This window comes from Eleginops maclovinus, chromosome 18 (assembly GCF_036324505.1).
Source record: "Eleginops maclovinus isolate JMC-PN-2008 ecotype Puerto Natales chromosome 18, JC_Emac_rtc_rv5, whole genome shotgun sequence".
Lineage (NCBI taxonomy): Eukaryota > Metazoa > Chordata > Actinopteri > Perciformes > Eleginopidae > Eleginops > Eleginops maclovinus.
Window position 1 is genome coordinate 27,223,513 of NC_086366.1, and position 12,986 is coordinate 27,236,498.

Below are 12,986 nucleotides of genomic sequence, written 5' to 3' on the forward strand. Positions count from 1 at the left end.
ACTTGTCACGTGGGGGGGATGTTGCCAGGAGTTCAATGTAAAGCCAGCCCACATTTCGGTTATGACGTCATATCGGCAGCAAATCTGGATCAGCTCGTTTGTACCCCCGTTTTTAGAGATGTGGGTAAGGAGGAAAAGAGAGAGGGTTGTATTTTCTGACACTTTGTGAGTCTCCTTACACACCGGGGACACATATTTATGTATAAAAGACAGCAAAAAGTGCATTTTGCATAATAGGGGACCTTTTATAGTAAACTGCAGTAAAGAGATGCATGGTTATTAATAATACTGCTGCTGCATTAGCCTGTATGCTGCATAAAATGGAAACACTGAAGTACACATTTGAAGTACTTTCACTGTGCTTTACTTTAATACAGTACATAAAGTACTTGCAGACTGAGTGTAACTGTGTGTGAGGATAGGTAGTGGAGTGGATGGTTTTTTCTCTGCAGGCTTTATTCAGAATAACAGATTATAGTAAAGATAATTGAGATAACGGCCGTCGTATAACTCAGTGGGAAGAGGTGGCAGCCATATACTGGGGTTTGATCCCCATGCGGAGGACCCAGGTTCGAATCCGGCCTGAGACCATTTGCTGCGCATCATCCCCTCTGTCTCCCCATTTCTTTAAAGGCACTAGTTGCCCCAAAAAATTATATATAAAAAAAAAAAAACGATAGTTGAGATTACGCAGTCTCTCTGTTGGAATGATGATGAAGGCTGGAATGAAGAGGGATTTTCAAACCTATGTTTAATGACATAGGTTTGAAAATCCCTCACAAAGTAATCAGGAATAGGAGAAGAGCATTGGTCATGTACACCCTGGGCTCCTGCTTTATGGACAACATTCATTTCAACATTCATTTCAAGGTACAGTTGTGTGCCATGTTGAAAATATGAAAACAAATGGGGTTATTTTAATGTTATATATACAGTGGTATGCAAAAGTTTGGGCACCCCTCTGAGATTTCATGACAATTTGCTTTTCCTTTATAATAGAAGATCACAGCAACAACATTTGTTTTCCTACAAAGATGTAGACGTTTTAGTGTTTTCCAGACCAAAATTCTTAGGGTAGCATTACATAGTTTTATTATAATAAAATAAAATGCAAAAAATGGGATGTGCAAAAGTTTGGGCACCCTTATAAATAGCATTCATTTCAACACCTGTACGGATTTATAGCTGACAGGTTGCTGCACAAAATTGCTTTGATTAGCTCATTAGACCTTCAATTACAAAGACAGGTGGAACCAATCATGAAAAAGGCTATTTAACATAGGTAATAGCTGGCTGTGCCTGGCCTAGGTTCTTTCTTAGGGAGTGGCAAGATGGGGACCTCAAAACAACTCTCCACTGACCTGAAAGCTAAGATAATCCAACATTATAAATTAGGAGAAGGGTACAAAAAATTATCTGACAGGTTTAAACTGTCTCCACAGTCAGAAACGTAGTTGTGAAATGGAAGGCCACAGGAACAGTCCGTGTGAAGGAAAGATGTGGTAGGCCGACAAAAATAGGGGAAAGGCACAGGCGAAGGATGGTGAAAATGGTCACAGAGAAGCCACAGACCACCTCCAGAGAACTACAACAACATCTGGCTGCTGATGGTGTAGTTGTTCACCGTTCCACAATCCAGCGTACTTTGCACCAGTAAGAGCTCATTGGAAGGGTGATGTGCAAAAAGCCTTTCCTGAGTGTTAATCACAAGAAGAGTCGCATGAGGTATGCAAAAGCACATCTGGACAAGCCAGAAGCATTTTGGAACAAAATACTGTGGTCAGATGAGACCAAGATTGAGTTATTTGGTCATAACATGAACAGGTATGCATGGCGAAAAAAACACACTGCATTCAATGAAAAGAACTTGTTGCCCACTGTAAAATTTGGTGATTGGTGGAGGATCTATCATGTTATGGGGCTGTGTGGCTAGCACAGGTACTGGAAAACTTGTTAAAGTTGAGGGCCACATGAATTCCTTACAGTACCAGGAGATTCTTGACAAGAATGTTCTAGAGTCAGTCACAAAGTTGAAGCTACGCCGGGGTTGGATTTTTCAGCAGGACAATGATCCTAAGCACCGATCAAAATCCACCAAGGAATTCATGCAGAAGCACAGGTACAATGTTCTGGAATGGCCATCCCAGTCCCCAGACCTTAACATCATTGAAAATGTATGGATTTATTTGAAGAAGGCTGTCCATGCACGGAGGCCAAGAAACCTGACTGAACTGGAGACGTTTTGTGTGGAAGAATGGGCCAAAATACCACCTGCCAGGCTTAAGGGACTTGTCTGTGGCTACAGGAGGCGTCTACAGGCCGTTATTGCAGCAAAAGGAGGCAATACTAAATATTAATGGAATTATTTCTTAGGGGTGCCCAAATTTATGCACATGCCTATTTTTGTTTGAATGCACATAAACATGTTTCTGTTTGACCAATAAAAGTTATTTCACTACTGAGATGTTTCTGTTACCATAAGGTATAACATATGTTAAAATGAAGTTGCTGCTTCAAAAGCTCAGCAAGTGACAAACTGATGCAGTGGTTTTCCTAAGGGGTGCCCAAACTTTTGCATACCACTGTATATACAGTATATCACAATAGATCCAACTCAGAAGATTGTTGTCATGGCTTTTACGTTGTGTTTAATCAGACATCCGAGCAACATGTTTAGCTGTGCTACAGTTTGAGTGGAGATGTGCGTGTCCTAAAGGGGCTAGACAGTAAAATATACAGCTCCGGAAAAAATGAGGAGACCACTTCAGCATTATCAGTTTCTCTGGTTTTATTATTTATAGGTATGTCTTTGAGTTACATGTTTTGTTTTTCTATTGTATTCTATGAACTACAGTACTGACAAAATGTCTCTGTGTTGGAATTCAACAGACACTGGAATGGCTGTCATGTTTAGGCACTTGATGCTGCGGCACACATGAAGCTGTGACCAGCTGTTGTCCACAGTCAAACATCTCTGTGCGACTTTCTGTTTGCCATCCTGTCACATGACCAGTGGGGTAGTTTTTCTACTTTGAAAGAGAAGGACATCCTGCTCTCTAATCTTGATCACACCACAATGATTCTCAGAGGCATACCGTTTCTGGTTTTTGAAGTCTAACTTCCCAAAAGGACAAACTATATTTAATATTTACAGCATTATTGCATTGTTTTTAGTTCCTTTGAAAACTGAGCGAGAAGTTGGCACCATAAAATGTTTGGTCAGTTGTCGGCAATTTTGGATTAAGTGTCAGCCTTGTATGAGGTTGTGAGTTTTAATCATCAGTACACGTGTCCTCATGCAACCTTTGGCTTCCATATTTAGTTAGTTTACTCTGTTGTTTTTAATGCTCAATTTTTATTTGAGCATTAAAAACAGGTTTTAAAATAATGAAGGCCTACATGATGCATGTGACTTCTCCGTCCATGGAAGCGCCTCCACTTGGACCTAACGAACTGATTAGATTTGGGGGTTAAAATTCAATGTCACTAACTTAACAAAACAAAACAATTTTCTATTTATATTATACATTTGAAAATGTCTCAGATGTCTGCTGGTGGGGAAATGTTGGACAGATATGGATGTTAACTACAAACACGGATTGATGGAGCTCATTTTCCGCCTGCAGGGGGATGGTTGTTCCATACGAGGGTCAGTCCTTCTCTGCACTGAGGAGGCAGTGCCAGCAAAGTGGAAGACTGTTTGAAGACCCTCTGTTCCCCACCTCAGACCAGTCTCTGTTCTACCAGAACAACCAAATCGGAAGGGTCACCTGGAAGAGGCCTAAGGTGAGAACATGTCCACGTTTTTGATTATTACTTTTTTTTAAATTAACATACAGCAAATGAGGACTGGGGCCTGCAAAAACACAGTCAGCGCAAACCAAAATAATAATAAAGTACAGTACAGGTCACGATGTACAAAGTTCAGTTCAAAGAAAAGATGATTGTTAAGATCATAGATGTTCATAGCAAACCTATTTTTCCCAGTATTTATCCCCCTTCTCCTTTTGGAGTCGGAGAGTGAAAGTCACTTCCTCCATAGAGCGGATAGAGTTGATGATGGTACTTCGGAGAGCAACAGAGGGGGGCTTCCTCTGGAGCCAACATTTTGTAATAGTTTTTTTTTGCAGCCATAGTAACCTTCAAAAGGTATTTATCATTTCTATTAGGGCCTTTAGAGATTTGACCAAGGTACAGAAGGGTAAAAGACAGGTCATGTTTCAGGTGTAGAATATTAGAGATTAAGTGGTCCACTTCTTTCCAAAAAGGCTTAACATGTGCACAGGCCCAAAACGTGTATGGTCTGCAGAACAGATCCACGCTCCCTCGAGCAAGGTTGCTGAGATCCACTGAATTTAGGTCTTTGGTTGGGGGTGAAAAAGAAACGAATTGGGGTTTTTCCAGCAGTAGTCTCTCCAGAACAAACAGTTGGTGGAGGTGGATTGGGTTTACCATGCATTTAGCCGCATTTCTTCTGATATCACCTTGTTGGTTTCCTTTTCCCAGCGCTGCTTTATGTAGCTAGTTGAGTTGTTAGTCATTGAGAGGAGGCCCTTGTATAATTTCCCAATAATGCCTTTAGTGTTTGTTTGTTGTTTTTTTTAAATAAAAGTATCAATAAACATGTGAGTAATTATTGAGGTTTCAGCAGAGTCAGGGTCCCTTATTTCCTTTGGAAGGAAGTGGCAAAGCTGCAGGTAGCAGTAAAAATCCTCTTTACCCAGCTGGTAAGACTGGCACAAGTCCTACAAATAGATTGTGGTTCCCATTTTTTATTATTCAACGAAAGGCTGTAGAACCTCACTTGGACCAGAGTCTGTACTTATAGTCTTGTATGGCAGGGAGGAAGTGTGGGAACGATGGTTGTTTAAAAAAAAAAAGCAAGACCTTCTCATCAGCCAGGGAATGTAATTCTTGAAACCTCCACATTGTCTGGAGTGACTGATACTCTCCCCAACACAGAGCTGCTTTCAATCAAAGCTGTAACAGACAATACTAACATACTGCAAAGTAATAACATGCTACAGCCAACCAAGTAAGAATGGTTCCAAAATAAATACTAACATTAGAGACAAGACAGAAAGACAAGAAATAGACTGGGGGCAGTTGGTGTGGGGGAGGGTAAGAGGGTCTGGCCATAAGACAAGTAGAATGCATTAACAGAGAGGACACATAGCAAATAGCGAGATACATTCATTCTACAGCTCTGGAAAAAAAGAGCCCACTCCAAATGTTTCTTAAATCTTTATCTCTACATGTATGGCAGCCATTCCAGTGTCTGTTGAATTCCAACACAGAGAAATGTTGTCAGTAGGGTATAGTATACTATAATTTTTAAAAATCATGAAACTCAAAGACATACCTATAAATAATAAAACCAGAGAAACTGATAATGCTGAAGTGGTCTGTTCATTTTTTCCGCGGCTGTATCTCTGAAATCCAACTCCAGTGCTCAGGAATGGTGTTGTGTGTGTTTGCATCTGTGTTGTTGATCTGTAATATTACAGTGTTACGCCGTTTTGTTTGTCTTTCTCAGTCCATGCACTACACATTTGAGTGGTTTGATTGGTAAAAAAAAAAATGCAACCAATCAGATATTTTTTCTGGGTCTCTGGGAAGAATATCCTAGTGTGTCTACATAAGGTTCAGTTGTGATATACACCGTTCGCCACTGGTGTACACATTGTTGGTTTTTGTTGTGTGTGTGTGCATGGTGTGTTTGCTCCTTGAACCAATATTTGAACAGTAGAATAGCATGTTGTAATGTCTCTGCAGTGACTGAGCAAAGGCAATTACAATGTATTTCATACGTTGGTTATTCTCATATGTGTGGTGGACTAAAGACTAGAGGGATGGAAATCTTTTTTTAAATATGTTTCAACACAGCTGTGGTGAGTGTTTTGATTCAGTGTCTTCGGCTGGAACACATTCTGGATTTAAGAAATAAAGATCATCATACTGTAGGAAAAAAAATACAGACTATTGAGGGAGAGACCACCATGTTTCACTTCCAATGTTTCTGAGTTAAGTTTATGTTACTCTAATATGGAGAAGATTACAAATGTTCTTCCGAATTGTTTATTTTTAATGGTATATACAGATCCCTGTTTCTGGTGAACTGGTCCCCTGGAAGGTGTGTGTGGATGTGCACAGCAGCAGAAGGTTATCACTACTGGAATAACTCAAAGGTTTCCTACATACCTGAGTCATAAATACGTTTATCATTAACTCTTAATTTACCTTTTAGTCTTTTTTTCTTCCATTATTAATTTCAATTTGACTCCATTTTCCTGTTTCCCAGAGACTCCTCAGTAGCAGGATCAGGCGATGTTAAGTACAAATTGATGGCTTTATATAGTGTTCCTGAGGTGGGAACATGGTTTCAGTTGTTAAGTGATCTAGAATGTAGACGAAGGGTGTCGACTGTTCCAGCCAATGACCTGAAGTTACCTCCGCAAAACAGAAATAGTTTATTTCCTCAAATCTCCACTAAAGGATGATGCCACTGCAGCCTGGCTCCAACAGTGAGTCACACGCTGCTGTGCTGGGGTTGATTCTTTATACAACCCAACAGATCAAAAATCATATCCAGGCTTAAAGTTATCCATAGTTAAGGCTGTCTCTGCTTTGGCTGGGGACTTTCACAGGGGACTGGTTTCAGTAACCGCACATCACTCATCATTTTTTCTTTGGACGTGTCAGGTTTGAGAAAAAAAAACGTAATAATTAATTCATTTTATTGATTTTCGATTTGTAATTTAAATACTGGGACCCTTACCTAAGACCTCAGACTAAGATAACCTTTACACATTTACAGTAGTTCACTCCAGTATGTGTAAACAGATGAATCCTGTGTCACAATTTAATACAGCATACTCCTCCTCTCATATCTTCCATGTTTTTCTGAAGCAGAAACAATGTTATATCAGAATCAGAAATACTTTATTTATCCCAAACTGGGAAATGTTTTCATTGCAGCAGCGAAATACAAAAAGAAGAAGCATAACAAATAACAAATAGTTAGAACTAAAAATAAAAATGAGTAATATACAAATGTGAAGGTGTGCATGTTATGCTCAGTTAGAGAGGCTATGGAGCAGTGAGTTGTCTGCCAGCCAGAGGGGAATTATTGTACAGAGTTATTGCAGTGGGCAGGAATGTTCTCCTGTATCTGTCCTTGTGACAGCGGAGCTGTAAAATAACATTTTGTTAAAATTGTGGTTAATGTGAGCAATATACAGAAAAACATTTTCTCCCAATAAATAAGATGTAGGTGAAAGACTACGATTTTAAGATTCACTGCTGATCGTTTTTTTATTTTTTATAATCTGAATTTTTTACTGTAGGTTGTGATAACTGCATCCAGTTTCGAAGTTTTGAAAAGTCATGTCATTTCTGGGTCTTTCGGTCTGATCCCACTCCAGTGAGCTTTGATCACACATTTCTCAGTATTAAGCATCACAGAGATGTTTAAATTGCCTAAGAGACTTTCATTCAGCCACGGCATTTCCCTGACAGATGGTTTTTAGGAACGTTTGTAATGCAGTGCAACATTAACCACTGCAGCTGGTTTCTTTGCTAAGGTATTAAGGATGGTGAAATATGAAGCTGCTAATGGAGTTATTGCTTAATGCCTTTCTAGCCTCTAGTATATATGTCTCTGCAATATACACACACACACACACACACACACACACACACACACACACACACACACACACACACACACACACACACACACACACACACACACACACACACACACACACACGCAGAATCAAAGCACAATAAAACACCAGTCACAAAGATTTGGTCAGATCTTTGCTAAATGATGAGTTGTAGTTTTCACACTGAATCGAAGGGGCTCACATCGGCTTCCTGTAACAGCTCTCCTGTTTAGTCTTGGACTTTGGGGTATTTTCCATGTTTTCCAAATTCAGTACCAAAGAACACAAAACTCCAGCCTGAGCTCTATATTCTTTATGGTAGGCTTTTACTGTCAATTATAGATGCTACATAATTAAACAGGAAACTTAAAACCCACACATAGATCAATATTATGGATTTGTCCAGCATGTGGACAGAAAGGAAAACTGTCGCTCTCATGACCAGAAAAAAAACTGGCTCATCAGATGTTGTTTCCGTAAGTGTTCCTCTATCCCAGACTGGCTTTTTTAAACTATAGCGAATTCAATAAGTGATGAAAATCTACAGACCAAAGCATTTCAGCTCCGGAGTATGTGACTCACAGTGAGACTCATCATGGAGTATCTTCTGTCTGAGTGCAGATGATGTTCTCTATTTTCAGTAGTGTCTTGCTGAGTTCAGCTACAAAAAGAGGGAACTTTGTAATAAGACTTAGACGATGTGATGAAGGACACTGATGATCTAAATCGTATCTAAACAGTATTCAAACCTAAGTAAACCTATTTTATAAGAGGTCATATATTTTGAACAACACAAATGATTAAATGGATCAACCCTCATTGGTTTCATTATCTTACCAAGCCAATGTGCAGATCTGTTAGAAGACACGTTTGTAGTTCATTTATTACAGGAATCTGTGTTATTTGTAGGAACACGTCAAATTAAGCATGTTTTTCATATTTTTAAGGTTCATCTTCAATAATTCTCCACAGTCTTAACATGATACAGAAACAAGACCTACACTTAAGATAAAACATGCCAAAAACCACAGAATAATAACAGGACAAAAAAGGGAGAAGCAGGAGGAGTCATCCTTTTGAGTTTACCAAGTGTGTGTACTTATTCTGGTGTAAAATGTAACCATTGCTCGACTGGACATTGTTCTTGTTCAACTATGCTAAAATGTCAGGGGGTCTTCCTCCAGCATCTTTTTAATATGTCAAGGCGTGAAGCACACAAATGATTTTAAAGATGTGTCTGCGTTCATAATGAGAGTGTGTGTGTGTGTGTGTGTGTGTGTGTGTGTGTGTGTGTGTGTGTGTGTGTGGCTTCCAGCTTTGCATTAACAAATACATTTGAAAAGATGCACACAAGTCTAAAGCTATATGCTCATTACTGGTAGAAAAAGGTTAACTATAAAGCTAATCATTTTTTTTAACATATATTATTATTTTTTTGTTTATTTTACTATTACTATATTAATGCAGACAATTTATGAATCCAACAAACAAATAAAATAAATCAATAATTAAATACGCACACAAATAAACACAATTCTATATATACTGTACATACTCATACATATGTACACACATACATACACCCAGATTCTAGGCTGAAAAGAAAATAAGAAGGTAAAAAATAAATTCCTACAAGTTCATGTTCAAATAACAAGACAGTATAAATTCTCATCCTATTTTTTTATATAAAATAAGATAATTAGAGACTACTCTAATGATGCATCAACTTCTATATACTGTACATAGAGTTAAAAATATTGACAATAACACATTATTAAACAATCGGTGCTCTAGATTCTCTAGCTCATTGGTCATATGTTACATGTCAGCGGTGCTGCTGGGTGTGTACTCCGGTTACTCCCTCCTATCATTTGGCTGCTTTCCCGACAGTCTGCCTCTCATATACATGTGTGTTTTGTGGTTTGTTTGCCTTGAACATTCAGAAGTCCTTTCTACTTAATCAGAGGGTGTATATTGTCCCTGTATTTACCTTCTGCTCCGGCTGACGCCCTGCTCCACATCTCTGTGCTCCTGGTCCCTCCTGGGCAGCAGCTGTAGGTTCAGACACTCAACACAGTCATATATATAGAGTGTGTGTGTGTGTGTGTGTGTGTGTGTGTGTGTGTGTGTGTGTGTGTGTGTGTGTGTGTGTGTGTGTGTGTGTGTGTGTGTGTGTGTGTGTGTGTGTGTGTGTGTGTGTGTGTGTGTGTGTGTGTGTGTGTGTGTGTGTGTGTGTGTGTGTGTGTGTCACTGTCCCTCAGGTTGATTCATATTGGAGGAAATGATTTTTATTTTTCATTTAGCTCTTTGAAACAGGACTCTTTTTAACTTTTAAGTGAATGTTGGTCATTGAATGTTACATCATGGTTGGAAGTGTGTCTCAGCCCCTCCTGTCCATCAGTGACCACATGTTCTGTTTCTCTTGGCTGCCAGGACCTTTCTCTTCCCATACCTCATCTCTTTTCTTGTCAGTACCCGGGCCTGCACTGTGTAAGGATGGTGAAATTGCCAAATTGTGCCCGAAGTGTCAATATTTGGTGTGGCCACCATTATTTTCCAGAACTGCCTTAACTCTCTTGGGCATAGAGTTCATTAGAGCTTCACAGGTTGCCACTCAAATCCTCTTCCACTCCTCCATGACGACATCACGGAGCTGGTTGATGTTAAAGACCTTGCACTCCTCTACCTTCCGTTTGAGGATGCCCCACAGATGCTCAATAGGGTTTAGGTCTGGAGACATGCTTGGCCAGTCCATCACCTTTACCCTCAGTTTCTTTAGCAAGGCAGTGGTCATCTTGGAGGTGTGTTTGGGGTCGTTATCCTGTTGGAATACTGCCCTGTGGCTCAGTTTCCGAAGGGAGGGGATCATGCTCTGCTTCAGTATGTCACAGTACATGTTGGCATTCATGGTTCCCTCAATGAACTGTAGCTCCCCACAGCCGGCAGCACTCTTGCAGCCCCAAACCATGACACCCACCACCATGCTTGACTGTAGGCAAGACACAATTGTCTTTGTACTCCTCACCTGGTCGCCGCCACACACGCTTGATACGATCTGAACCAAATAAGTTTATCTTGGTCTCATCAGACCACAGGACATGGTTCCAGTAATCCATGTCCTTAGTCTGCTTGTCTTCACCTTTAGAAGAGGCTTCTTTCTGGGACGACAGCCATGAAGACCAATTTGATACAGTGTGCGGCGTATGGTCTGAGCACTGACAGACTGACCCCCCCACCCCTTTATCCTCTGCAGCAATGCTGGCAGCAGTCATACGTCTATTTTCAAGAGACAACCTCTGGATATGACGCTGAGCACGTGCACTCAACTTCTTTGGTCAACCGTGACGAAGCCTGTTCTGAGTGGAAGCTGTCCTGTTAAACTGCTGTATGGTCTTGGCCCCCGTTGCTGCAGCTCAGTTTCAGGGTGTTGGCAATCTTCTTATAGCCTAGGTCATCTTTATGTAGAGCAACAGTTATTTTTTCAGATCCTCAGAGAGTTCTTTGCCATGAGGTGCCATGTTGAACTTCCAGTGACCAGTGTGAGAGAGTGTGAGAGCGATAACACCAAATCTAACACACCTGCTCCCCATTCACACCTGAGACCTTGTAACACTAACGAGTCACATGACACCGGGGAGGGAAAATGGCTAATTTGGCCATTTTCACTTAGGGGTGTACTCACTTTTGTTGCCAGCAGTTTAGACATTAATGGATATGTTGAGTTATTTTGAGGGCACAGCAAATGTACACTGTTATACAAGCTGTACACTGACTACTTTACATTGTATCAAAGTGTCATCTCTTCAGTGTTGTCCCATGAAATGTGAGGGGTGTACTCACTTTTGTGAGATACTGTATCTGTGCAGCTTACTCAGCTACTTTGTTATACCACTTGTTTGAGCTGAGAGTTTAACCGTTTTAGTTTCTGAAAGACATTACAGAGCATCCGATTCATTTCAGTCTGGGTATTTCTGAGGGGATTAGTTTGTTCGTTTTAACTTGTAGTTATTTTCTCACATTCCCCTTTACATCCAGTAGTACTCCAATTTAGATGAACGGTTTCTTTGACAAGGGGTCTCAAATCCCCAAAATTCAACATGATAAACAAAATGTACAGAAATCAAATCAATAATAACACTGAGAACGTAAAAATAATAATAATAATAATAATAATAATAATACATATGATTTATATAGCGCTTTTCGTAATACTCAAAGATGCTTTACATAAAGTCAAAGCAGAAACAACAGAAAAATATAGAAAACAACAAAAGTCCTAAATGATGAGTAAAGTGGGGGGGAGGGGAGCTGATTAGAGACTGAAAGCTAGAGTGAATAAGTGAGGTGAGAGAGATTTTTTGAAGGATTCCAGAGTGTTGGCCTTTCGGATGTGACTGGGAAAGGGGTTCCAGAGGGTGGGGGAGGCTGCAGCGAAGGCCCTGTCACCCCAGGTCCCGAGCTTTGTCCTGATGGGCTGTAGTAGATTAGCGTCAGCAGACCTGAGGCAACGGGTAGGGGTGTGCTGTTGGATGAGGTCACTGAGGTGGGGGGGCAAGGTTGTTGATGGCTTTGTAGGTGAGAAGTAATATTTTGAAGTCAATCCAGTGTTTGATGGGGAGCCAGTGGAGGTCTTGGAGGATAGGGGTGATGTGATCAGAGCATCGTTTGGAGGTGAGCAAGCGGGCAGCAGAGTTTTGGACATATTGCAGTTTATTTAGGATGCTGCAGGTGAACCAAATAGAATGCTGTTGCAGTAATCAAGTCGGGATGTTATGGAGGCATGGATGAGAGTCTCAGCAGTGGTGGATGAGAGGGACGGTCTGATGCGGGCGATGTTTTTGAGGTGGAAGAAGGCGGTTTTTGTGACCTGGTTGATGTGAGGGAGGAAAGTGAGAGCAGGGTCGAGGATGATACCAAGGTTACGGACGTGAGTTGAGGGGTTGACAATGGAGCTGTCAATGTTCAGAGAGAAGTCCTGGGAGGAGCGGGTTAGTGAGTTTGGGCCAATAATGATTATTTCTGATTTGTCGCAGTTTAGTTTCAGAAAGTTGTTTTGCATCCATGTTTTGATGTCAGTGAGGCAGTTGGTGAGTTTGGAGTGTGTAGTGTCAGAAATACATTTTGTAGAGAGGTAGAGTTGGGTGTCGTCAGCATAGCAGTGGAACCGGAGTTGGTGTTGTCGGAGGATCTGACCAAGTGGGAGGATGTAAATGATGAAAAGCAGGGAACCAAGAACAGAGTCCTGGGGTACGCATTGAGTGACTGAAGCTGTGGGGGATTTACAGTTGTTAATGGAAATGAATTGTTTTCTGCCAGAGA

General features: G+C 40.7%; 1 protein-coding gene across 1 annotated transcript in view; it reads left to right on the forward strand.

Moving 5' to 3' along the window:
* capn5a (calpain 5a) overlaps positions 1-12,986 on the forward strand; it is a 32,200-nt gene that overhangs the window by 3,898 nt on the left and 15,316 nt on the right. Inside the window, exon 2 of the mRNA XM_063906796.1 lies at positions 3,627-3,786. Coding sequence (XP_063762866.1) covers positions 3,631-3,786 — 156 coding nt within the window. The 5' untranslated portion in view covers positions 3,627-3,630. The remainder of the gene's footprint in view (positions 1-3,626; positions 3,787-12,986) is intronic.